Raw genomic sequence first — 26225 nt, forward strand, 5'->3', positions numbered from 1 at the left:
TTACTTGCTTTATTATCTCACGGTACTTCATTTAACCTCACAAGAGTATTGGAGGGTAGTTGTGTATATAGTGAATAGAAACATTGATTACTACACTGAGGTTTTGATCCCATCAGAAAAAGCCCTCACCTTCCAGTATTCATCATACAGTAGTCATCCTATTTCTTATGAAATGTATGTCTGTACAGTACCTTCTCTCCCATTACTTTCCCTAATGAGAAAATGGTGCAGCAGAAAAAAATTTCAAATCCACAGCATAAAGCCTCTGTTACGACATGGGTTAATTTACCCTCTTATCTACATGTAAACTGATTCATTGGAGACTGTTCTCACTGAGCCCCCTGCTATATTCAATTTAAGCCTTCTCATATAAAATCAGTTGCTATCAATCTCCCCTCCCCTCTCCCCAAGTAGGGACTTAGTGTCTTGTTCAAGGAGCTTTCAAATATTTTGGTGATGGTCCAAGGCATTATTGATCATTTATCTTTTTCCACTCTGCACTGATTGGTTGATTGGCATCTTCTGCAACCCTCTTGATTTGCAAAAATGTAGATATGCCATGATTTTAGTGTTGTAAATATGCTTTGGTCTGAAAAAAAGAAAAGAAAAGGAGCTTGGAAGCATTCTGACTTAGGTTAGCAGGCATTGTAAAGCCTTGTGAAACAAAAATCATTGGGTCTGGAAAAGACCATTGTTTCCTGTAGAGCATTGTACTAACCCTGGCTTGTAGCCATGTTGAAGGGGAAAAAAATCCCGCGGCATCCTTGAATACAGTCTGCATTTCATGCTCGTAATCTATGCTAATCTGGCTGAAAATTTTGTCGTATCTTTGAAATAGCCACAATGAAGAAGCAAGTGTCGGTGTAACCAGAAGAGCCTTTTCCTTGCCCAGAAAGTGAAGCAGAGCACTGTTTGCTTTGAAACGGGGGGGGGGGGGGGATGGTAGTTAAAGCAGAGAAGTTGTTTCATGGCTGTCCATTTGAGTGACCCTTGAAAGGAATGGTGTCTACTATTGGTGTACATAGGCAAGAAACAGGAAAACAAGCAACAGGATGTGTCTACTGTAATTTTTACCAACTTGTGAGATCACTGGACTTTTCCTCATTTCTTTGTTTTTTAACAGGCAGTTAGTTACTTCAATCCACTATGGAAAAAAGTGTTTGTGTGCTCTTTCAAAAATAAGAAGTTCTAGTACTTTCCTTGCCTGGTTAAATCAGTTGGCATGAGGTTGGGGAAGCAAGTGGTAATTCAAAGAATGAAAGTAAAGGCAACTCATTCACAGCTAAAACAGTTGATTGTGTGAAAGTCCAATTACTTCAGGGTCATTAATTCTATATATCCTGAGAGATTTGGCTATATATTGTAACTATTATGTGGCATTATGTGGGCAGCACTGCTGGGTTGGGCTTTTCACAGCATTTGGAGATTCTGAAACTTTTACCAAAGGAATGTTTTGTTGATGCCATCAGCCATTACTACATGGTTGATTTATAGCATCTTATAGAGCCATCAGTGTGGCAATATATTAGTAATGAAGACTGACTTTCTAGCTGGTTGACTCCATAAGATACCATAAATCAAGAACTTGGGAAATGGCTAACAGTTGTGAAGAGTACTTTTGGTTTGTTATGGGCACTTCCTGTTCTTTCCTACTTGTTTGTTCTTTCAGCATGGTAAGCTATTACTTGGAATCCCAAGCAAAGGTGGGCCATGTCTTGTTATAACAACTCTTATAATTTATAGCTTTGCCACATCTTGAATCTCATTGAATTTTCCTTCAGCCAAGTGAATATTATTAAGCAAATATCAAGTTATGTTATGCATTTGAAAAATACAGCCGTTCACTTAACTGTGATCTTTGGAGCTGAAGGAAAGATTTCAAGAATACGGCACAGTGTTGGCTGTACTATTTGGGGCAAGGATTTTTCTTTTGAGTGAATCTAGTAATCCACTTAACTTTCAGGCAGTCCACTGATTTATATGCCACCTGACCCTCAAGATTAGTGGTGCACCTCTAAACCTCATCTTGTCTACCTTCTTAGGAATTAAAAACATGTAGGCTTATTTATAAAGCAACTGCATGTCAGTAAGTATAGTCTGCTTTTCTTAGGGAAGCTTCTAACATGATTAAAAATTTAGAGAAGCAATAAAATTAGGATGCTAGTTAAAAATCTTTGATCTGAAAGTGGCACTGTTGAACCTGAGTTATGGCAATAAAATCACTGCATTTGGAGGAGCTTCTATGCTTTCAAATGTTTCTGGAATGCCACAGCTATGTGGTCATTTTCAACACCCATTGTCTAGAGCTCAGCTTCCCCTGAGATCATGATATCTCTTAAGCCAAAAACTGATGTTTAGGTCTGGTGACATCCACTTTTGTTATAGTTCTGCTGCTTCACCAAGCATGGTGTAATTTATATGCTTACTGGCTGCTTCTGTCATTGGGCGGGGTGGGGGAGAGAGAAGGCTCAGCAACTTAACACAAGTGAAAGGAAGTGAAGCTGGAAATTAATTTTCTGAGCATTATTGGTGCAAGAACAAGCCTTGAGCAAATGGCTTGGTTTATGGGAAATGGATCTCATAGCACGTAGCTTACTCATATAAAAGTATTAAAGTATCAGGAAAAGACTGCTGCTTGCCCCTGCTCTTTTAAAGGCCCCTATTAGAGTTATTGTCAAGTGGCATCTCTAGCTAGTTTGACAGAATGGGTTCTTCGTGGCCATCTTAAAAACATTTGCTGAAGTAACCTCATCTTTCATGACTAAATTGCTAACTTAAGGCCTGTTTTGTCATCATACGCCTGTCCAAAGACAGATAATTATAGATATCAGCATACAGCACAAAAGGCGCAGTCAGTTATTTTAGAAAGCAGACTGAAATAACGATACAGGTTCTTGTTTTCAGAGAAGACTTGAACTAGCCAACATACACACAGAGCTTCTGGGCATCTGTCTTAGTGAGGAGAGTGCCCCTTCTTATATCCCTGAGTCTGCTGAGAGCTGTGCTGTGTATGAACTAAGGTACATAGCTCTGCTTTGCTGTGCAGGGCCGTTTTTTATATATTCAGCATGGAATCTCAGACCCGTATTGGGATCCTCAGTGTAGGTGATAAGGACCTCTTTCTGGTGGTTCCATCCAGAATGGGATCTCCTTGTTTCTCCTATTTTCTTTGTCCCAAAAATAAATAGCACCTCTTTTGGCAATGGAGGTTACTAATTCAAATTGCATACGTGTCATGCAATACCAATATTGCTTTCCTTAATTTTCCTCCCCAAAATGAATGTCTTCCTTTCTTTTCTCTATTACAGTTCCTTCCTTTTGGGGTTTGGTGAATTCAGCCTGGAACCTTTGCTCCGTTGGAAAACGGCAATCGCCAGTCAATATAGAAACCAGCCATATGATCTTTGACCCCTTCCTTACCCCACTTCGAATAAACACGGGGGGTAGAAAGGTAAGACTCTGGTTGTACTTTTGATTGTCAAAATAGCTGGTACATTTTTAACTTTGGTTTCTTTCCATATATATGACAGTGTTTTCAGCATCAGTTGATATCTCAGATGTCGAGTCTTAGACACATATATCATCTTCCTTGTTAATAATGTCATATATTCTTACTGTTGTGAATAACACTTTTGTCACATGTATAGATGGAGATCATTGTAATATTTAGAGTTTTCTGTCAAGTAACGAAGAAATTAAATGGTGGTTGCAAGAATGACGATCAATGTATATCATGACTTGCATCTGTTTGGATATTCCTGAAGTCTATTTCCAGTTTCCTCTCCTGCCTGCCAGGTAGATGCAAGCTCCCCTAACCGAAACACTCCAGTTGTGTTGGTAAGGCTGATTCTGATCAATAGTACTAATCTGAACTTGGGAGAAAACATTTTATAGAAATAGCATGGGATACCTGTGGATAAATCTAATCCAGAACTGTTAATATAAACTTACCCAATTTACACTTCTTAAACCTATAAACGAACCAACAGAATAATTATGCACAAGAATTCATATGCATTATTATTATGGGTTATTATTTTTTAAATTATTTGTAAACTGATATAGAACAGGACATGTAAAAAGAACTTGGTGCTTGAAAAATATGAATGTCACAGTAAATAAAACAGATTCACCCATCCCTAGACAATATTTCAGATCCCCGTCAGTGTCTGAATCTGGAACAAGACTGGAATGCATATTGCTGTGCAGCTCAGTTTTAGACATATAATTTTCCCTTTGAGGTAGTAATTTATTCAGATTGTGTATCTAGGCCTATTTGAGAGTTTTAATCACTGCCGTTTGCCAGAGGATATCAGAGATTTTTTCCTGTAGCTATATTAGTTAGCCTTGGGATAGTGCACATTATTCTAGCCCTCAAAGATAATTGGAGATTCCATTATCGAGAGATTCAAAATAGAGTGTACACTTGAGCATACAAACCCCAATTTCACAATTCAGAAACTTGGGCTGGAATCTGATGCTGCCTGCTTTGACTTATGTCAGAATACAAAGCAAATTTTAGAAAATCGAAGGTTATGTTTCTCATTGACAAGTGTGGGAGACAGGTATAATATTTTGTGGGGCTTTGAAGTAATAGAATGATATTTTCAGGCAGAGAAGTGAGTAGGACTTCTGCCCACTTTCAGGAAGCCTCTCTGGGAAAAAAGGCAAGGTATAAATCTACCAAGCAAATACACACATTATTATTCTCAAATATCTCTCTCAGAAGACTCTGGTTTCATCTCTATATCCGTGTAACTCAGCACATAATGCCCGTTATCACTTCTTTTGCCATATCCTTACAAGGTTGCCTTCCTCTCATCCTCAGGCCATAAATGAGACAGTTTAATGTCATCTTTAGCTTTCCATTTTTAAAGTTGTGTTTCCCCTCTTCTCCCACCATGGATGTGATCTGGCATGCCTTACTGATGGGATGGTTGCTTGAAGCGAGCAAGGACTGGCTACTGCCCAGATCTTACCAGCCCCTTTAGGTGTGTCCCCTCGCTTCTAGTCAGTGAAAAATGCCCTCCAAGGCCAGTTTGGCTTCAGCTGAGAGACAGCCCAGAAGCCTGGTTTCTGCAGAGGCTTCTGTGGGCGTCATGTCTGACCAGCACTTTCCAAAGCATTGGTCAGGGCTTATGTGGACTCCTAAACACAAATGTAATGCTTCTTGGAAAGAGCACTGATTTTTTAAAACATGGGTTTAGTGTTCTCTCAAGAGAGCTATTCTTGTGTTGGGTAGGAGGTTGGAACTTAAAATGGGAAAGAGAATCAGGTTCTGCCAGCTGAGTGTTGCTGCTTTGGTTGCCCTTGGGTGTATTACAGATCTGCTGCTCCTTCTGCCAAGAAGGGCTTCTGTATGGCCATACATTGTTTTTACTACTGGGAGAACCCTGGCTTTGGTGAGACCAGGTGCCATGGTAACAACTGTTGTGATTGCATGCAGACCAATTACAGCTGTGTGTTCTTCATAGCTGTCCACCACTATTTCCAGCTGCTATCAGCCATGAGGCGAGAACGGGACTCCCTAATCACACACTGTCAGCACAGCCATTCCCTTGCAACCCTAGTGGTGGATGGAGCATGTTCATTGTCAATTGCTCCCTCTCACTTCACCCCATCCCTCTCCTCCATGCCTGTTACAGGCCAGGCAGGCTATCTTTGAACATGGGTTAGCACTTGACCTGTGTTCAGAAATAGCACAACTGACTGGTCAGAGAGCTTCCTCCCACTTAACTCTGAACACCCTTCTTTTTGCCTGGGACGTCTGTGCCAGGCTATTTCTGAACATGGGTTTAGCCTTGTTTCAGAAGAACACCAGACCCCTGTTCAGGAATAGTCAAGTGAAAGGTCACAGGCATAGAGCACCTCCATGCTTGCAACATGTCAGTTGGGCAACTCAACATCTGGCTAAACATACCTTTCCAAACAACTGCTTACTCTAATCCAACCCCAGCTCAACCCACCTCATGTCAGGGAGACTATTTGGTCATTGTTTTTGCACTGGCAGGCAACACTTGGTGGGAAGGGAAACGAAGCTGGGGGAATCCACCAATCAGTTCCCTTCACTTGTCCTACATCAATACAGTAAGGACAGTACCAGTTGTTGGCCTCATTTGTGTGGCGGGAGGGGGATCCGCAATGAAGGCAGCACAGTTGGTGTTTTTTTTGGTCACGCAAAGGCTGGAGGTTAGTACTTTAACGTGGCTGTCTGCTTTTGCCCTGTGATTGTAGGCCCCATCATGAACCATTCCTAGTGATTGCAAGGTGCCTCTTAGCCGTTCAGTTTCTATCCTTCCATCTCCTTCCTGGAACTTCACATGTTCAGAAAAGTAAAAGCAAAACAGAGTAGTGAAGTCCCTTACTGACACTGCTTTCTGCTTGATATCCATCCACCCTTAGCAACTCAGTTTAAATGAGACTTGAAGGTATGGAATGGAGTAGCATTTCTTATCTTAATTTAATTGGCAATTAGAGTGCAGGGATTCTGTCTCCTGAATTAGTAAGAGACTTAAGGGAAATTAAGAGGGAGGTGCAATTTTAAAATAGAGCAGTGGAAAATTCAAAATGATTTGGAAGAAGTGTTCCAGACCTCACACATAGATAGGACCCCTCTGCTGTTCTTTAAAGCAGCTTCACTAATCCCAGTTTGGGGAGCCACAGAATCAATCTGAAGTAACTGGATTTGGCTCAAGATTCATCTGAATGCAAGGAATGTTCCTAATTCCGAACCACCATTAATACCAATAGGAATAGGAATGGGAGTGTGCTGGAGGTGGGAAATGTTTCCTCTAAGGTTCCCAGAACGCCACTGATACAAGGTAGGCCACTTTCAGTTTGATGAATCAAAAACTGTACAGGACTGATCTGGCTGAATCTCCCCTTTGTTTCTTTTGATCTGGAAGACAAACAGATCCCCAAGAAGTTCATCAAACACTGGTTTGACTGTTGTTCAGATTTGATCATCTGATTTTGTTGTGATTTTTAGAAGTTGTTGAGGCTTGACCCAAATAAGTAGCGGAGGTGAAGTTTTGTAGAATAAAGGGGAAAATGCAGAATTAAATGCTCTGGTTTTAGGACCAGAAACCTTACAGGGTGTAAATGAATATGAAGGGGATGGAGTACTGTGACTTTCCAGATGTGGCTGGACTACGATTTCCATCATCATGACTATAGATCATGCAGTCTGACAGAATGTGAAGTCCCATAACATATGGAGGGCCTCAAGAGGAAGTACTCTTTTTTTCCTTATGCTCTCGATATGCATGCTTTCTAAATGATCGTTTCTTCATCATTTACTCTGTTGCATTCTTTCATTATGAAGAGGCGCTCCATTTCTGTAAGACTGTGTGTTGCTGGCACTCCTAATTGGATTCCAGGATCTGAAACAGCAGCTTGAAATTCTTAATGAGTTTACATGCAGATGAATTCCCCTAGAAGAAATGGAGATACTGAAGGAAACTCACATGTTGCAGTTCTCTCGTAATAATGTTTTGTTTTTATTTTATTATATTCATCTTTAAAACATATACAAGAGGCCCATTTTCAGATAAATGCCCATTTTTAATACAAAATTTAAATTCATTAATTTACAGAGCACAGTCATCTGTGCTTCACAAACAAATGAAAGAAAAACAATACCCCTTTTTCTAGCTTCCCCTGGTACTCACAACACATAAGCACCACTGGAGCAAACAAAAGACTTTATTAAGCAACAAGTGAAGACCTATGTCCATTAAACAATAAATATCGTTGGGCTCTAGCTCCAAAATGGCTTGTGAGTTTTGCTGCTGTTGTCTTAAGGCTAAAGTGATCAAGCTGCTTGCTGAAGAGGACTGTTACATGCTAAGGCTATATAAGCAAATTTGGTATCTATTTGCAACAGCTTGTATTTTGAAGCTCAGACTGCCAGGAGCCTACACTGTTAAATGTGCTTGGATATTAGAGAAGATGCTTTTACTGCTTCCTTTATTGGTTCATCAGTCATATGATTCATGATAAGTTAGACACTTGAATCTGTCTACAAAACAGACCCTTGAAGCTTGAATCTGTCTACAAAACCTAACCATGGTTCTCTAAAATTTCCTGCAGAGGATTTCAGGACATGTTGGAGTTTTTGCTTGTAACCCATGTGCTCTACCGCAGCTCTGCTATGGCTGACCTGATTTCAGTTTTGCCTCATAACAGGCAAGGCTATCTAAGGATACTAGTAGCATAAACAGTTCCCATCTTTAAGCAAGGGCTTGGCAACTGCAGAGTTTCCTCTTCTGCGTTACTGTTAAATGAGAGCAACATTGATTTAACTTTACATGCAGTAACATGCAGTAACCATATGGTTATGGCAAAAGGACTTATTGGGTTGGCAGGCACATCTGGAATTTTAAAAAACATATGGGGAGCATTCCCACTAATGACTGGTGGGGGGGGGGCATGTAGGCATATTATACTTGGGCTGCAAAAACCCAGACAACCACTATATAGCATAGGAGAGATCAAGGGTGCCTACCCTAAGAGTAATTACTATATTTGACATACCTTGAATTTTTGAATAACCAGGATTAAGCAGTAGACTCAATTACATCAAAACAGCAATTAATGTTTCTTGAAATAGCAGAAAGCCACATAAAAGAAATGAAGATAAATTCACTCAGGCCGAATTGTGATCTATAACATCATTTTGTAGGTCCTGCCCCTTCCGGTGTCCTGGGAATGGGCTTTTCAATGTCAACTCTGTTTCCAGTTTTATACTAGGATGGGGCTTCTGGGTGCCAGGGTACAAGCTCCATCCCTTCTACCATACATAGGATTCATAGTGGAGGATATAGAAAATATTCCATGCTGCCATCTAATGGTGGGCCAGATTTCGGCAGCCTACATGGTAGCCATAGGAGTACATCTATACTATAGCCACACCTGGGGATGGCTAGCACCCTAGAGTGATTTTTGATGGACCTATTGCACTCATGGACTGATAAAGAACTCTCGGCCATCTAGATTCCATCACATTTTTATTTTTATTGTATTTATAATTGTTCTGAATTTTAATTTTGTTTTTTATTGTAAGCCACCCAGAGTCCCTCCTTGGAGGAAGATGGGTGGTGATAAAGTTTGATAAAATAAATAAATTAAATAAATAAATATCTATTCCCAAATTGGCTGCCACAATTTCTTTTTTGTTTTTGTTTTTGTTTCTGAGCTGGTGGGCACACTTTCAAACAAAGCACTGGGCATTTTTGTTTTTAACAATATAAGGACCAGATGCATTATTTTAAATAAATGTTAGGCTACAGGCTGGCATTTTGTTTTGCAGCATGATAGCCCCCCATTTTAATATTATCTTTAATGAATCTAAAAATGAAGAAGGGCAGGGAACCTAATCTATACCAAAAGGTGTGTCTGGAGGCACACTGGTATGTAGAGCAGTATGTTGCCAACTCCAAACAAAGACTCTTTTTATGTATATCTTTAGGGTCCTGAAATTGCATTTAATCAAGCCTACTGGCTTAACTACACTGGTTGTACATGGTATGTGTCATGAGTACTGATGGCGAGCGGGAGAGGGCCTCGATCCAGGGGGGGAAACGCATGCGTAGTACTGAGGAGTTAAGCAGCCATTCAAAGAGACACAGATCAGACCCGCCTTAACTATCAGGGTTTATCTGTCTGGGTTTTCCCACGCTTCTTCAGTTTGTTAGGATTCTGTCTTATGTATCAGTAATAAACACTAGAGACCTACTCCTCGTCTCAGCGTGATTCCTGACTGTTAGGACAGTATGTTCTGTATTGTCACATTTGAAATGACAGATTTATTCATCCTCCTGCAACTCCATAGAATTACACCACATGCTATAGTATGTAATGGTGTGCAGGGCAAAGGGGAAGCAGACTGTAACTCTGTCTGAAAAGACAAGTCAGGCTGTAAATGTAAAACATCCCTAAAATGATCAGAAGGCCCTTGTTCCTTGATCTAGCTCTTTTCACCAAATGGAAACCACAACAACCCAGTAATACAGCCCATGGTTTGCATGGAAAGAGCTCAGCTGCAGTCCTTGATCTAACCAGAGAAAGAAAATTGTCTTGATTCCAAAAGTCACTGACAGTCTGATGGATCAAAGCTCTGACTATTAGGTGTCTTCCAAAAGTCATTTTAGATATTCTTCAGTATTATTCACTGTTAAAAACTACCAGGTAATATATATTCTGCCTAAAAAAATGTCTTTCAAGCTGGATTGTACCAACACAAATAGCTGTGTGATAATATAAATAAAAGTCAATTTATACATTTAATGCTTGAATTCCCCACTCAGAATGAAAAGCAACTATATGGAGACAAAATAAGAGCCTTACTGTATCAAATGCAAAGGGTCTGCCTGAGACCTAGGACAATGTTGTTTTAGGTATTTCCATTAAATAGTAAAATAGAATTTCAGTTATACATGAAAATCAGCTATTTCAAGAGTACTGAAAATATGTTTTTTTTTTCCACAAAACACATAATCTTCTGAATGAGAAAAACTTGTTCATGGGAAAACGAGCAGATATATATAAATAGAAACTCAGAATCTGCCAGAAGAGTGGCTATTTTAATGAAAACATCTGATTTATAGTTGATATTACACTCTGAAAGTCACTATATAATTTTAGTAGTTAAACATGTAGAGCGTCTGATGGTGTGGATCGATTTTAATGGTTCAAAGATAAATCTAATATTTTACATAATCGTTAATCTTTTTGTGGTGGATCAGATAATAGTTGTTGGGGACTTTAATTCTGAATCCCTTCTTTGATGAAATAAGATATTAAAAAAATAATTAGCCCCCAGAATCACAGTGTTCTTCATACATAAATTTGGGAATTTAATTTAGCAAACATATAGAGACTTCTAAATTCAAGCAGGGAACAATCTACTTTTTATCTAACTCATATGGCACATGCTAAAGATTGGATTATGTTGTTGTTGTTGTTGTTGTTAGATTTTTACCCTGCCTTTTTTATAAATAACTCAAGGCGGCGAACATACCTAATACTCCTTCCTCCTCCTATTTTCCCCACAACAGCCACCCTGTGAGGTGAGTTGGGCTGAGAGAGAGCAAATGGCCCAATGTCACCCAGCCAGCTTTCATGCCTCAGGCGGGAGTAGAACTCACCATCCCATGGTTCATAGGCCACCACCTTAACCAGCACACCAAACTGGCTCTCATGTCACAATGAATGGTTAATTTAGTTGAAAAATGTGACATTAGTTCAGTTTTAATTTCTGATTATTCATCTGTAGTAAAATCATTAAGCTGGGACACAGATAGAAATTTCCAATTAGTAGGAGGTGTTATCTTGCTGAATGTATATGAATATAGACCTGTATTTTCAAATAAATAGAGGTTCAACTTAGTTGGAGACAGTTTGGGATACATTTGAAGCATTTATTATAATAGGCTAATAGACTATGCCTTCTTGCAGAAAACAATGTATGGATCACAACATTGAAAACTTGAACTAGAAGTAAAAGCAGCATGGACAGCTATGCCATGAAACACTCAGAATTTGCCCAGTAACATGCTTTGGACATGGAATAGTTTTTTAAAAACAAATGAAATAAATGTATTGGAAACAGAAAGAAGGAATATTGGGAAATTATTGGCTTTTCCTTTGAAACATTGGTAACAAAGCAGAATAATATTTTTAATAAGATGTTTTCTGGGGACAAATTACACTAATTTCAATGAAATTAACTTTCATTGAATTTCAATTTTATAAAAATAATATTCTACACATGTGAATTATGGAGTGCTATAAATTTTGAAGGAGAAAGTGCTTCCTATGTTTTTGGACTATTTCAGACACACTATGAAAACAAAGCCCTGTCAGCTTCATACTATGAAGCTTATAACACTAATTCTGGAGGCTGTTAAGGATCTTACCCAGTGTACAAGTTATCATCCAATATCTCTGGTAAATGTTGATGCTAAGATTTTAACAGTTACACTGGTGAGAAGACTACAGAAGGCATTACCTGCATTAATTCATACTACTCAGTCTGAAAGGTGTCAAGCTTCAGATTATGTAAGACTTTTGGTTGATATAAAAGCTTTGTATGCTGATAAATATGAATCACTGGTGTTAGCTTTCCTGGATGTAAAAAAAGCTTTTGATATATATCAAATTACATTTTTGGCTCAAGTATTACAGAAGTTGATATTTCCTACAGAATGGATTCTTGGATTACAATATATTAATCCTTTGATTTTGTAATAAATAATGAGATTATTTCACCAGTAATTAAAATGCAACAAGGAAATCATCAAAGATATCCTCTATCTCCTCTAATTTTTAATTTGGTGTTGGAACCTTTCATGTACTATATCTAATAAGACAAACTTGTGAAATTAAAGGAATTAGCTTAGCTATATTTGAATAGAGGATGATATTAGATGTAGATGATGTTTTGGGTTTTCTCAATGATTATCAATAATCTTGATCTAAATTTGTAGCAGTAGTACAATTATAGGGAAAATATTCTGGCTATACCATAAAATGCAGTAAGTTGATCATTATGCCAGTTGGCAAGAAAGATCCAAACACTGTAAGGAAAAAATAGCTTTTGTATATTGTCCTGAGAATGAGAAAACAGGAAAATACCCAGTTTAGTGAATAGGCACATTTCATAATGTGTTACTCAGTTGAAAGAGGATATTAAGAGATAGATGAAAATATCCCTTAATTTGTGGGAAACAATTAATGTCATCAAAATGAATTTTTGCATCAAGACTGATATATATCTTGAGAGCTCTCTCTTAAAATTATGTCTCTCTTATGATTATGATGGTTTTAATTTTTCTGATTTAAAAAAAATTCATTGGCTCCTTTGTTAATTTCAGTCATGTTTTGGAATGGAAATTGACTACAAGCCTTTGTGGCCTCAAGTTGGAGACCTACTATTTAGTGTCCTGGCAAGCTCTTGACACTATAGTAGGAATTTGCTTACTTTTTCAGCACTGAAGGCAATCAGACATATTTGGGCCTTATTGGATAGAAACTGATTTATCCTCTCATGAGAAACTGATACTTGGGAGTAATTCTTATTTTAAAATATCTGGTAATATGTTTTTTTGAAAACATAAGCTCATAATGGGATCATTATCTTAACCACCTAATAAGTAATGATACCTTTAAAATGTCTGAGATCTTACAAAAGAAATGTTATGTACTCCAAAAGGCTGAATTGCAATATGTTCTTATGTATAGTCTTTGATCCCTATGCCTTCACAGTCCCTGCAATTGTGGAAGCATTGAGTATATTGGAAAAAGCCTTAAGTAAGCCTTAAGTAAACAACCTTTTAAAGTTTGATTGGTCCCCTTCAAATAATATTTTTAGGTTGTCTCTTACCTTCTGTATGCTGGAGATGTAATACATCTGAAGAAACTTTAGAATATACAATATGAGGCTGCCCACCAGGACAGAAATGAATCTACCCATCCAGTGAGAACATCTGGGGAAGGCCTGTCTCCTGAAGTAAGGGGGGACATGGATGAGACGACCGTCCTTCTCTGTAGCAATTCCCAAAATTGGAACTCATCACCTCCAGAGATCCATAAAGCTTTTTTGATGTAAAATTATTGCTATTTTAGCAGGATACCATGTATAACTTCATTGGTTCTTGAAATCATAATGTTTGGTGCATTAAATTTAGAAGTATGGCTGATTTTGTATATTTAATATACTGTTTGGGTAGGTTGGTAACTCTGCTACAAAATATCAGATTAGTAAGGATTTAATCGTTTAAATGGGTTATAAAAATATACTAATCTAGTTAAATTCAGGTCTCATAGAGAAGCAGGAGGAATATCTGGAGGCCATCACTTCCTTGTTTCTAATCAATAGGAATAAATTAACTGCTTCCCACTTCGCTGAACTCATAGCTTTTTGTGACCCAGTCTGACTAGCAGGAGGGCAGGAATAAACTCACCAATCTCCACAAAAATCAACAAGAGAACATAGTAAAGAAGGCACTGAATTCTTCTTCCTAGTCTTGTGAAAGCAGGGCATAATCCCTGAAGGCAAAAGCATATCTTGTTTTTGGAGGAATGATTGTTTTCAGAATAGGAATTGCATAGAAACCTTTTCCAGTTGTATAGTTTTAAAGGTCATGGGGAGGGGGCAGAGGAGAAAATTTCAGTTCTGTAATGTATTGTCTAAACATTTGTATTTATTACTGTAAAAGAGGGTATGTCGTAATCCATTTTAAAATATGTAAATTTTAATTATAGATTAAAATTTGATTATAGACAGAATGTGCATTGTCCATTAGAGTGGGTTTCCTTGATTAAGAAGTGGGGATTGGTTAATTTCCAAGGAATTTTCAGTCATGGCTGCTGTTGAGAATTAAAATGACTGTGTCTCCATGAACACTGTTTTGCCCATGTTACAGTCCAGAAGACAATACTTAGAAAACAGAGGAGTTTTTTCTAAATTCTTCCCAAGAAATGTTTTAAATACTAAATCAATTTTGAATGAAGCTTACATTATAGCCCTTATCACAATTATACTTTTCTTCTTTTTTATATTATTAAAATATCCCTTGTGTGAATGTGTTTTTTAAAACATTTTGCTTTTAGGAAACTCTTTTGGGATCATCTGATTTCTCAGCCCTTATATGTTGTAAACTATTGCAGAGGACTGTGCGCTCTTTCTGGGTAAAAACATGATTTGTAAAGGCTACCTGTCAGGCCTTTTTATCCTCACAATCAGTATTTGCAAATATGTGAATCTGCTTCCTAAAACAGGCAACATATCCTCTGAAACATGGCCTTGAATAAGGTTCAGAAGAAAGGGATGTGACTAGACACACATTAAACTATAAATTGCCTGCCTCCGTGGCCTCCATTACCATTCCCCTCTCCATTTTTGGCTCTCCAGTCCTGCTCCTGAAATATTCTATCACAGAGCATTGTCCAGTGTTATTGCTTACAATGAAATTCAAACAGTTAAAAGAGGAGGTTAAAAGAATTAATAAAAGCATACTTAGAACACTGTATAAATGTACAAAATAAAACAAGCAATGCAGTAAACAAAACAATAACAAAATCAAAGTGGGAACAAAAAATTAAATATTAAAATATACATCTATCTGGGATCACTGCTCACTCTCCCTAAAAGAATCTTAGGTAGAAAATTTTCAAATGAAACCCAAGGAGCAAAATGGGCATAATCTCTCATATATTGCTAAAATATTCTCTCATTATAATAATCAGGCTTTTGGCTTGAAAGGCAGCCATAGTTTTCTTGAAATGGCATTTTCTTTTTTGCTGTCACAAAAACCCATTCTACCTGGTGTTGATGTTTGGGAATGGAATAAATCAGTTTGCATTGGCTAGAGGCTATTATTTAAACTTCATAATCCTGTGTGGGTGAATGAAAATTATTCAATTGTATCCTTTATAGCTCTCTCTTGAAATCACCGTCCCCAAAAACGGCAATTGCAAAGTCATTTAAAAATGCTTTCATTAATAATTGGTTTATATAGCATATGTTGGCACCAAATACTTGTAACATTAGAAACCTCCTGCCTTAAAAGTAGGGAAAGAAATAGAGGGACAGATTGGTCAAATGGATTCTCTGACAGCTAGTTTCGATTCCACACAGTTCAATCATTTCAGAGTATTACTGGCCTTCTTTCCCCCCTTCGAGAGCGTAATTTATGACAACTGCCAAGCTTTGCTTTGGTGATTACTAAAAGGACAGATTCTGGCACAAGCTATATTTCAACACTGCAGGAATATAAAATTAAGTGCTAGAAACAGCACAGGAGGAATGAATAGCAATAACATACCAATGTCATCTGAAAACTGATTTGTGATTGATTTTTAGAGGACTTAATCATCTGAAGCTTTGATGTGAAATGTTTGGAAAGTTAACATGCTTGATACAAATGTCTAAACGTTTAACAAATACAGAAACAACTGAGTCACTTTATTTTTATTTTGTGTACCATAATTTGGATGCTTCTTACTGATAACAACTCTTTAATTCGTGCTGTCACTTAACTGTTATTTGGAAGTCACTTAGTTTGAACTGTCTCTTTGAGCTATGACATCGTCAGCAACCACAGCGCAAATGTCAGACAACCATTATCTTACATTGCCTTCCTTTTTGCTCCAGACGTGACATCTATACAATCCAAGAACTGTTGCTATTGTTTTTACATGTTCTATTGTTAACACAGAATTTGAGGAGAAACCTTCCCACGTCTGCATTTGTAATTTCTTAATATTTGTGTTGCTTTTAATCAACAGTTGAGGAAGTTAGAGGGGTTGTATTTGTCTGTGCACTGAACTTTTTCTATTGTGGAACTTCTGAGTGGGCACAAGGGGAAGTGAGGCACTGTAGGAAGAGGAAGGATGCCCCCTAAGGCAAGGCTTACCTGTCTTCAGTATTATTCCCAGGTGAACATACAATAGAACATTTACATTCTTCCTTCTAAAGGGTTGAAGCTTGAAAGTAGATGGCAGCCAAACTCCTGAAATTTGTCATTGGGGTGTCAGAAATCCCTGTCAAACACTCTGTTACCTGTCCGTTTTTCACTAGGGGTGTACAACAGTTTGGAGTCAAAGGCAAACAGGTGATTCAGAGGACATGGAGAGACACAGTGCACACACAGCTTCTGTCTGTAACCTTTAAACCAAGTCTGTGATTGCCAGAAAAAGTGGGATTGCTTGAAGGAATTGCCATCTAATGCTATGCGAATGCCTCCACCCTGCTATGAGACATTTTTTGCTTTTAAATCCAGTATGTTGTGCAACCGTGTTACGTACTGTAATAGTTTACTTTTTATTTTCTTTCCTTTGTTTCTCTAGAGTATGGATATGCAACCTTCCCGATGGAGTTAACAGGAGTTCTTAGACAGTCTCTTGTGCTACTTGGCAGCCCCCTCTGCTTTTTTTTTTTTTTTTGCAATATATCTGGAATAGTCTAGAATCGTAGTTAAAAACAGGGAGACATGGGCTTTTTTCTCAGTTTGCAATATGAACTTTCTTGAAATATTAAGAAGTCAGATTAATCTGGACCATGTTAGTTGGTAAAGCTTAACTTTAAGGAAAAGCCTAACATGAGTTTTGAGGAGAGCCTTTTCTAGACACAAGATGGCCCCTGTTGTGGTTTCCTGTTGCTGTTACGACTATTTTACTCCAGGTTGTCTCTAGTGTTTTAAGTTTTTAATTGTTTTTACTGTTTTCTGATTTTGTACACTGCCCAGAGTTTGTTGGAGTGGGCAGCTATAACAAATTTAAATTCTTCTTCTTCTTCTTCTTCTTCTTCTTCTTCTTCTTCTTCTTCTTCTTCTTCTTCTTCTTCTTCTTCTTCATCATCATCATCATCATCATCATCATCTTGAAAGGTTGCTTGAAGACCATGTTTTTTCCCAATGGCCAAAGCAATAATTATAACTTCATAGCAGACATTTGAAGGAAAAACAATACTTCTAGGCTCAGTATTTTGAGGTTCCACTTGCTTCTCTTCCTCATCGCCATAATCCAAGTCATTGCTCACGTTGTCTGTCCGGGTTGTTGTTTCTACTCTCAGAAATCAGGGGCAAAATGGCCACTGTGGCCAACTAAGCATGGAGGTCTGCAGAGGTATAGGTATGTTGACTTGGCACAGCCAGTACTTGTCAAATGTTGCATTTGGAAGCCCCCAATTTTTACTGCATTTAGAAAGAAAATAATATTGCCATTATCTGCAATAAGACTTTCCCCCTAGACATACCAGTCCAAGGAGAACTGCAAAGCTGACAAATTAACCATTCAAGCAGTGGGTTTTGAGTGCTTAGCACTTTAATGTCTGGCTTTGAATTCCTCCATATTAGTTCAAATCTGTGTTGCTAAGTACCTCTTGCTCCTGCAGGTTCCTCATCTTTTAACACCTACCCAACTGGCAGATAATGCTTGGTCCTCATGTGGCAGCACATGGCTGAATCTGTTGAATTCAGGCAGTGCAGATTTTATTCAGTTTTATTTTGGGGAAGAATTTGAAATTTTTAAAAAATGTTGGACAAAGCAAAATGTGCACAAGGTCTCTCTGTGTATTGTTTTCATTTTCGTGTGTATTTTCTTTCAAGAAAGCCACATAAATTCCATTTTTGCTTTCAACCTTTCCTTGCTTTATTTATCACACCTCATTAATTGTATAGTGGGTTTTTTTTCAGTTTTTCTGTGCTGATTTGCCCAGGAAACAACACTCTGAGCAGGTAGAGGCCAATTCCATGTGGTGAGAGTATTAAAAGACAAAAACAAAAAAACCTGAAACGCAAATCAAGGATAAAGACTTCTGAAGTTTAATAGCTTCAGTAATTTCATAACTAAATCTCTTCACAGGAACACAGTGACAGTCAGAACAGGAAATTGGTGAGTATCAATAACAACTTACATATTAGGTAAGGAAAAACAAGGAGTAAATTGATAACTGATGGCCTAATGAATGACAAATTCTTCCCAAAGGATTTTCCTAATTCATGGGTTCTCAAACTCTGGGTTGTACCCTCTCTGGGATTCGGAAGCACTTAAAGGGAGTCACAGAACTTTGTATAAAGCTGATGAGGCTCACACGGACCAGATAGGAGCACTGTCAAAGCTGACTCCTACTTTGCCCGGGCTAGTTTGCAACAGGTTCACACCTGCCGCAAAGCGGGGAGCAAAGCTTGGAGCGAGTTTCAGAGTTGGCTAAACTTATGGGTCTAGCTATCTGTCAAAACCATCTGCCAGCTACAGCAGTTTTATCTGTTCATTTATTATTTATTTTTATGCACGGGGGGGGGGGATACATTCATTAATCATTTTAGGGAGGCAAAGTATTGCGAAGTTTGAGGACCCTGACCTAATTTTAAAATGTCTGATGTTTGCAGAAATATAAAACAATCCACTTCTGTGCTAATTGCATCCTGCTCTATCCTGTGTTCATCTAGGGGAGGTGGGGAAGTCTTAGTACAAGTCACATCTTCATCATCTTAGTATCAGCAAAAGCTGCTTCTTTTTGTAGCTGACTTCTTTTCAGTTGTGCTGAAGCTGAAGATGAGACAAATATTTATACTACACACACCCTTCATTAGACAAAAGAGCTACTTAGCTTCATGAGGGATAATTGATTTCTTTCAGCTGCAGGTCATAAAATGTTGGTTATCATTTGTATGTGGACTAAATTATGTAAAAGGAAATTATCCATTCATGTGCTTATATATTATGGTTGCATAATATAATTTGAAATTACAAGGAAAAATGTAGTTTGGCTTTGAAGTGGAGGGGGATAGCTTTTGTTCTCATTTTTTAATTAAACCACAATTTAGTATTATGACCAAAACCTAAAATGTGGTTAGTTTTAGTATAATGTGCTAAACCATGTGTCATAAGTTATGTATTCCAAGTTTGAAAATTATTTGCTTTAGTTAAGCATGGATTGTCTAAGTCTGGATGTTAACACTGTGCAGAAATTAGTAAAAAATGGATCAACAGTTAATGGCCATGTTGGAGACAAATGGGATGGAGTAGGATACATGAGGTTGAGGTTCATGCTTTAGCATTTGTGGAATGCATTCTTTTGAAGGAAAGCCAGTGAGGTTCAATAGCCCTGGATATTTGAAAGTCATAATAAAAATCCCCCTCAGCCATGAAAAGTATATTGTGGTCATAGATACCCAGTAGAAGCCATGATGACATTGAAGACATCCTGACATCTTTTATGTCTTTGTATGGTTAATTCCAGCTACAAACATGATGGTTCTTACATTTTCACACTTAACTATTATCAAACCAGAAATGTTTTGGTAGCCAGCTCACTCAGGAAGGTGGTGATAGGAATCAATATCAGGCACAAGGGCAAGGACTTGTGACAGTAGTGGTGGGAGCTGTGGCAGTGGGAGCAAGACCAGGCCAAGGAACATGTTTCTTATTAGCCCTGCTGCATATTTCCAGATCTGGGCCCTTTGAGATGATTCCACTGGGCTTCTTTGCCATCAGCAGAAGGCAGGGGCTGTCTGCCAACTGCCTAGCCTGAATCTGCTCTGGATTGAAGGGTGTGCATGAATGTTTATCAGTGGGTTTTTCAGTGGGTTGGTTGACCTACTCAGTCTGGTCTTCTTTGGCTGGTGAGTGCTAAGGTCAGAAGCATCAGTGATTTGGAGAGGTATGTAGAAGTTGGTAGGATGGATCCTCTGGCCAGAGAAGGTGAATGCATGGTTGGGGAGGTAGGATGGGATGAGAGATGAAAGCAATATCATCATGGTAACAGATGGGGGAAATATGGGAATCTGAGGACTGGTTGTTCATGGGAAAGGTGCAGTCAATTACTCAGATTGATCCTGCCTTCTAGCCTTCAGTATTCACCCCTCATTACTAAGTCAATGGATCCTTGGTGGCCCTGATCTCCAATTGTTGCTCTTAAGTCCCAAATCAGTTTGCAATAAAACTGTCTTTATCCATGACTTGATCATGGAGGAGGCACACACATGGAGGATTATGATCGACCTGGCATGTATAGCAGACCTGGATATTCCCCTCTCAGGATTGTGTCTGCCTTGGTTTCATGTATGGCATGAGCCACAATTCCAGGGCAGGGGAGACAGAGTAGCAGTTGTCATCTGCGAAGCCTTGATGGATTTCAGAGGTTCTGTGCCACAGAAAATGCACTGTGGGACCTTGTGGGCTCTAGGGAGCTGTTGGGTTTGTTGCTGGTGTACTGGCCTCTATGCTGTGCAGTGACATCTCTGCCTAAGCTGCTGGATTCTATCACAGGGTTGGCAGTGAGGCTGATAGTCCTAGGGGATTTTAACTTGCCTCTGGATGGTATATATTCTGAGTTTGCCCAGGAGTTCATGGCAACCATGGACCTGACCCAAATCTTTGAGAGCCTGACAGATACTGGAGGTCACACACTAGATCTGTTTTTTGTCTCAGGACAATTATGAAGAATTATGTGACCTGAAGGTGGAGGACATTACCATTAGTCCTTTGGCATGGTTACATCACTCTCTGATTGCTTTGTGGCTTGCTAGTGCTGTTACCTCACCCACAAGGAGATAGGACCTATCAGATTGGTCTGCCCCAGGTGTCTAATGGATCCAGAGAGGTTCCAGTGGAAGCTTGGGTTTTTTTCCTATGGATCTGGTTGGTTGGTTGTCTAAGGCCTTAGTCTTTGCCTGAACAGGCAGATGAAGAGGGCATTGGATCAGATTGCTCTTATGTGACCTCTCAATGTCTGTTGATCCAGGATTTCCAAGGAGCTTCAGGAAATGAACTGTGAGAAGGGTGTGCAGAGCATTGTTGGAGGAAGGCAAAAAGTAAATCTGACCAAGCACATCTGCAGTGGATTTCAGCGGTGCTGCCAGTTCTCAGGAAGGAAGGAGCACATTCCAAGGAGGTGGAGGAGATAAGCGGAGGCACAGTCCAGGAGGCAATGGTGGGAAAATGAAGAGGGTCAGGATAGCCCTGCCCTAGAGTCTCCCAGGTTATTTCCCCTTAGGTTAGGTAGAATAGCGTTAGTCTGGCAAGATTCTGTCTATACAGTGTGAGCAAATAAAGAACTGGAATTTGGCTTGACTGATTCTTCATTGTTCTTGGGCTGGGGCTGACAAGATCTAAGAGCCCATATTAGGGATTACATTGTACCAATAACAGTGAGGAAACAATTACTTCTCTGCTCTTATCACATCTGCAAATAGCTGACCAGTGGCCCTTTTTCAGGTGACCCATTCCTTTTTGGGGAGGGACAGACCATAGGATCATCTATCAGGCTTCTGTGAAAAATATTCTAAGTGTCTGCCAGATAAAGTTGCTCAGAGTCAGACTTGTCTGGGCTGGTCCAGTCAAGGTGGTGAAGGCACAGTCTTGCTTGGTTAGCTAGGAAGACTTTGATTCTATGTCTCCTGAGGAAGTGGAAAGGCTCCTCAGGACTGTTAACCCAACTACCTGCTTTTTAGATTCTTGTCCCTCCTGACTGGTCAGTGCCACCCCACACTGATCAATGACCTGTGATGGAACAAGATGGAGGTGGTGCAACTGTCCTGGCCCTCCTTGATTCCTTAGCAGCCTTCAATAACATTGATCATTACAATATGTTCTATGGAACTGACTGCATGGATTGGGAGTAAGGGGCACAGTGTTTTGGTGGTTTGCCTCCTCTCTGTGACTGGTTTCAGATAGTGTTGGGAAGGCAAATTCAAAGCCCCTGCTTCACCCCTCCTGTTTAACATTTACAAGAAGCCACCAAGTAAATTGGTGTCAGCATTTTGGAGTCAGCATCTGTGTACTGATGATACTCAACTATATATTTTGACCCTGGACTGGTCATACTAACAAGAATATGAAAGAGATGCTAAAAAGTTACTGTATTTCACAGCCAAACCTTCTGAGATGCATATCTATTTCATTAGCTTTTCAGAATGTTATTGTTACCTCAGTCAATAAGTTTTATAACCTGAATTCTCTAGTGGTTGGCTGGAGATAACTTAGTCATCAACTCTCTTGTCATTGCATGCTATGCATGGTCAATTGTGCTGTATTTAGTGTCTGAAAATGTAAAATGTCATTTAAAAACCTGGCCTTCTTATAGATGGTATAATTGCTTCCAACTTCTTCAACGCTTATTGAATTAGTATTGAAAAGATAATTTCATGCTTCGCCAAGTGGTAAATCCAATTCATTTGCAAGTGAGACAAAGTAACAAATCTGAGTTTTAAGAGCATCAATTTGAAGCAGGGTAGAGCAACTAACAAACAGAGGTAATTTAAACTGTCCTGTTAATCACCTGACCTTTCCATTCTTGTATAAGTTAATTGTCGAGATATTTAATGATACACTGTTGGAATGATCAAGCCAAAGGTAATTTTTTTTAAACAAAAGCTATTTAAACATACCATGATCAACAAAACACAGTAAATAAAAAAATCAAAGAAAAAGAAGCTGCATAAAAGCAAGAAACAGAAGGACATGGTGGCAGGAGTATTGTTTAGAGTATATAAACATACATTTTTAATATTAAGGGAAGATGCTACATTTTAAGCATCCACATGTCTTTAATACATCTCTTCAAAAAGACATTTGAAAAGGTAGAAATAATATATTAGGAATTATTTTGTAGTTATAACTAAAATATTTGGTTAAGGGATCCTTCAAGATTCTTTGCTGTTGTTAATTTTTCAATCAATGCTATGTCGTACACTTAATATGACTGATACAGAGATGTATTTTGATTTTCCAGGATTCTGCTAGACAGGATCTTGTTGCTCACAGCAAACTGACTTTCTGTATATAGACTTTCTATGTATTTCTTACGTATTCTAGGGAAAATGAATACTAAAGCTGCCCTAGCATTAACAGTTAAAGAGGTGTGTAATTTTTACCATTCCCTCAAAAGCATTCAGTAAAAATGAATAGCAAAAATGGGCTTGCTTCCAGGCATGGTGATGCATAACAATTTAATTATAGTCCTTCCAACACAATCTAGAAAGCCTTTAATTAATATCATGCAATTTTAAGGGGATATAGGATCAACTATGAATTATTTGTATAATACACTGTACATGTAATACCAACCCTTGATAAGTTGCCAAAATAGATTTATAAGTGAATTTACAACAGAGAGTCCCAAACTGACTCATTGAGCTCAAATCTCAAGTACTCTTTCCATATATTTTAAAAATTTTAAGACAGCTACTGCCTTTGATAGAAGAATTTTAATCAGAGGTTTCTTTGTTTTAAATGAGGTGGGTATAGATCGTTCTTCAAAAATTGTTGATGTTTTTGTTTTGTAAAATCTTAAAAGCTAAGAAGAAATTATTGCTCTTGTCCCATGGGAGCGCGTGAACCAATTCTTCTTCAGAATATATTTAACAGAAATAGGCTCCCTTCAATACCCAAGTCTCCAGTTGTTGGAAACTGCACCATCTCTTTGCATCTATGAGCTGTTTTGACCCGTAGGGCAAATGGCAAGAGACAGATGAGCAGAAGGATTTTTATCTACTGTCCCTGTGTCTGTTTCTTACCTGCCCTATTTTTGCTATATAAGTTTCCATATTTAAGAGTCAAAAGATAACTTTCTGTTTCTCTTTCTCTCTTGCACTTCCTTGCTTTCAAGAGGCAGTTTTTACAGAAGTGAAGCTTTTTTATCCTCATGTATTTCTTAATACCTTTTAATTATATATATGTTTGTTAGCATTCACCACTAGCTTGGCTAGTGCTCTGTGTATCCAGGGCAACTATACTATCAGTATTTATTTTCTGAATGGAACATTCTGCAATGGTGGGCTTATTCACACTGCCTGGTTGCTGGCAACCATTTTTGGAGATGAGGAACAGAGAAGCTCACTCTATATTCACCTCCCTCCCATCACAGATGCAACCTCTGGATGCATTTTCCCGTTTAGTTTTAAAGTGCTCTTTTCCCCCATATATCACTAAATGCTTTTAAAGCCCTTTGATTTCAGTGTAAGAGAGTTGGGAATAATTTTTTCTCTTGCTAAAATCAATTGAGGTTAGAAGTACTTTGGGCTTTTTCTTTTTAAAATCATGTTCCTTATTTTATACTAGAGACACATACATTATCAGAAAAATCATAGTGCCTACAACAAACTTTCATATTATATAAATCTCATCATCTTTATGGGAAAAAAATGAGGAAGCTGTAATACTGTTTTTCCCAAGGACCATCCGAAATTGTATAAATATACTCTGCCTTGACCAAAAAGTATTTCATGTCTCCTACCTTGTATTAAGTCATATCAGGTTCATTAAAATAATTATCTGTTTCCCAAAATCTTATAATCTAGTCCTTTAATGACATCATACCCAAGGATTTCCATATTTTAGTAATTTTGTTTTTGCAACTGTAATTAGTTTAAAACTTCATTTCTACCTTTATCTAAAAACATTTTCATGCCCAAGGATTAACGATGGAATGGCAAGCAATTTTATGCTGTGTATATAATTTAATTCCAAAAATTTGTGCAGAATATACCCATTTGAGTAAAGCTTTCTTAAACTGACCACTTTTCCAAAAATACTCTGAAACATGATTGAACCCTTTTCAGCTGCAAACTGTAAAACAACACTTATGTCAGGAATTAGTGGTGTGGAGCCTAGGAGTGCCAAGGCCTACACTACACCTAAATGTCACCCGTGATCCTCCAACTTAAAATAAACATAAAAGTCCGAAGAAGTCTAATCTCCTATAAAAGGCATGGGCAACACACATTACATTACATTCCAATTCAAGCTGAATACTTTGATGTGAAATATTTGGGCTCTGCTTATGTTCATGCTTGAAAATAAAGGAGACAATTTTCCACCATTTCTTCCTTCCTCCTCTTTTAAATGGTAGATCTGTCCACTGTTTGCCATGGAATAATCATATTGGCCTTCTCGTTATTCGGCCACCAAGTGACAACACCAAATATCAAATGTCATGCATTGAATGGAACAATTCTATTCCGCTTTCTTTCTTACCTTTCACTGAGGCATCTAATTAATAGTTTTTGATTTTTAAAAACCTTCTGAACTGAATTTCAGATTCATATTGTTTATGATGCTGCCTGATTAGCCTTTTGCTAAGCATATTGTGAGTTGATAACCCATAAGACTTGAATGATAGGAAGTAAATGGTTAGAGGGAGAATTGGGAATCTATTGTGTTTTTGAATGAGCTGCTGATCAGAACTTTGGAAAAATGTCATCCCTTGAGTTCAGTGAAAAAGATACATGCCTGGGAGAGAGAGTAGGGAAGACAGAGACAGATAAAGGCCTAATCTGCATTATTTTTTAAATTGCAGAACTTCAGTGTAGTGTTCATACAATTATCTTTTATCCTTAATTCATTTTAAATTTAATTTCAAAGAAATCTATGCTATGTTTCCACATCAGTGGCAGGTAGATAACGCTGCAGTGTCCCAAAGCATTTTGGTTGGCATTTTGTGCTGGAATTCTGGAAATTTGGAACAACAGTTCATAACTGATGATGCCCAGCAACCCCCTTTTTAAAAATAGGATGTCCCTCAGATTGTTATGTGCTGCATTTGTGTCTTGCCTTTTCCCTATAGAGCCCTGGGCAACATACATAGGGAAACCCCCATTTTATCCCCCAGACAACAACAGTGTGAGATGGATTTAGCTGACAGGGATAGACTAATTCAACCAGTGAGCCAAGAGGTCAAGTGACTTGAACCCAGGTTCCCTTACTTCAGGCCAACCTCC

The 26225-nt window shown here is 38.3% G+C and overlaps 1 protein-coding gene across 1 annotated transcript in view; it reads left to right on the plus strand.

The window, feature by feature from the left end:
* CA10 (carbonic anhydrase 10) overlaps nucleotides 1-26225 on the plus strand; it is a 395508-nt gene that overhangs the window by 170194 nt on the left and 199089 nt on the right. Inside the window, exon 3 of the mRNA XM_063296562.1 lies at nucleotides 3309-3451. Within this exon, the coding sequence (XP_063152632.1) occupies nucleotides 3309-3451 (143 nt within the window). The remainder of the gene's footprint in view (nucleotides 1-3308; nucleotides 3452-26225) is intronic.

The sequence above is a fragment of the Candoia aspera genome, chromosome 2 (genome assembly GCF_035149785.1).
Source record: "Candoia aspera isolate rCanAsp1 chromosome 2, rCanAsp1.hap2, whole genome shotgun sequence".
Lineage (NCBI taxonomy): Eukaryota > Metazoa > Chordata > Lepidosauria > Squamata > Boidae > Candoia > Candoia aspera.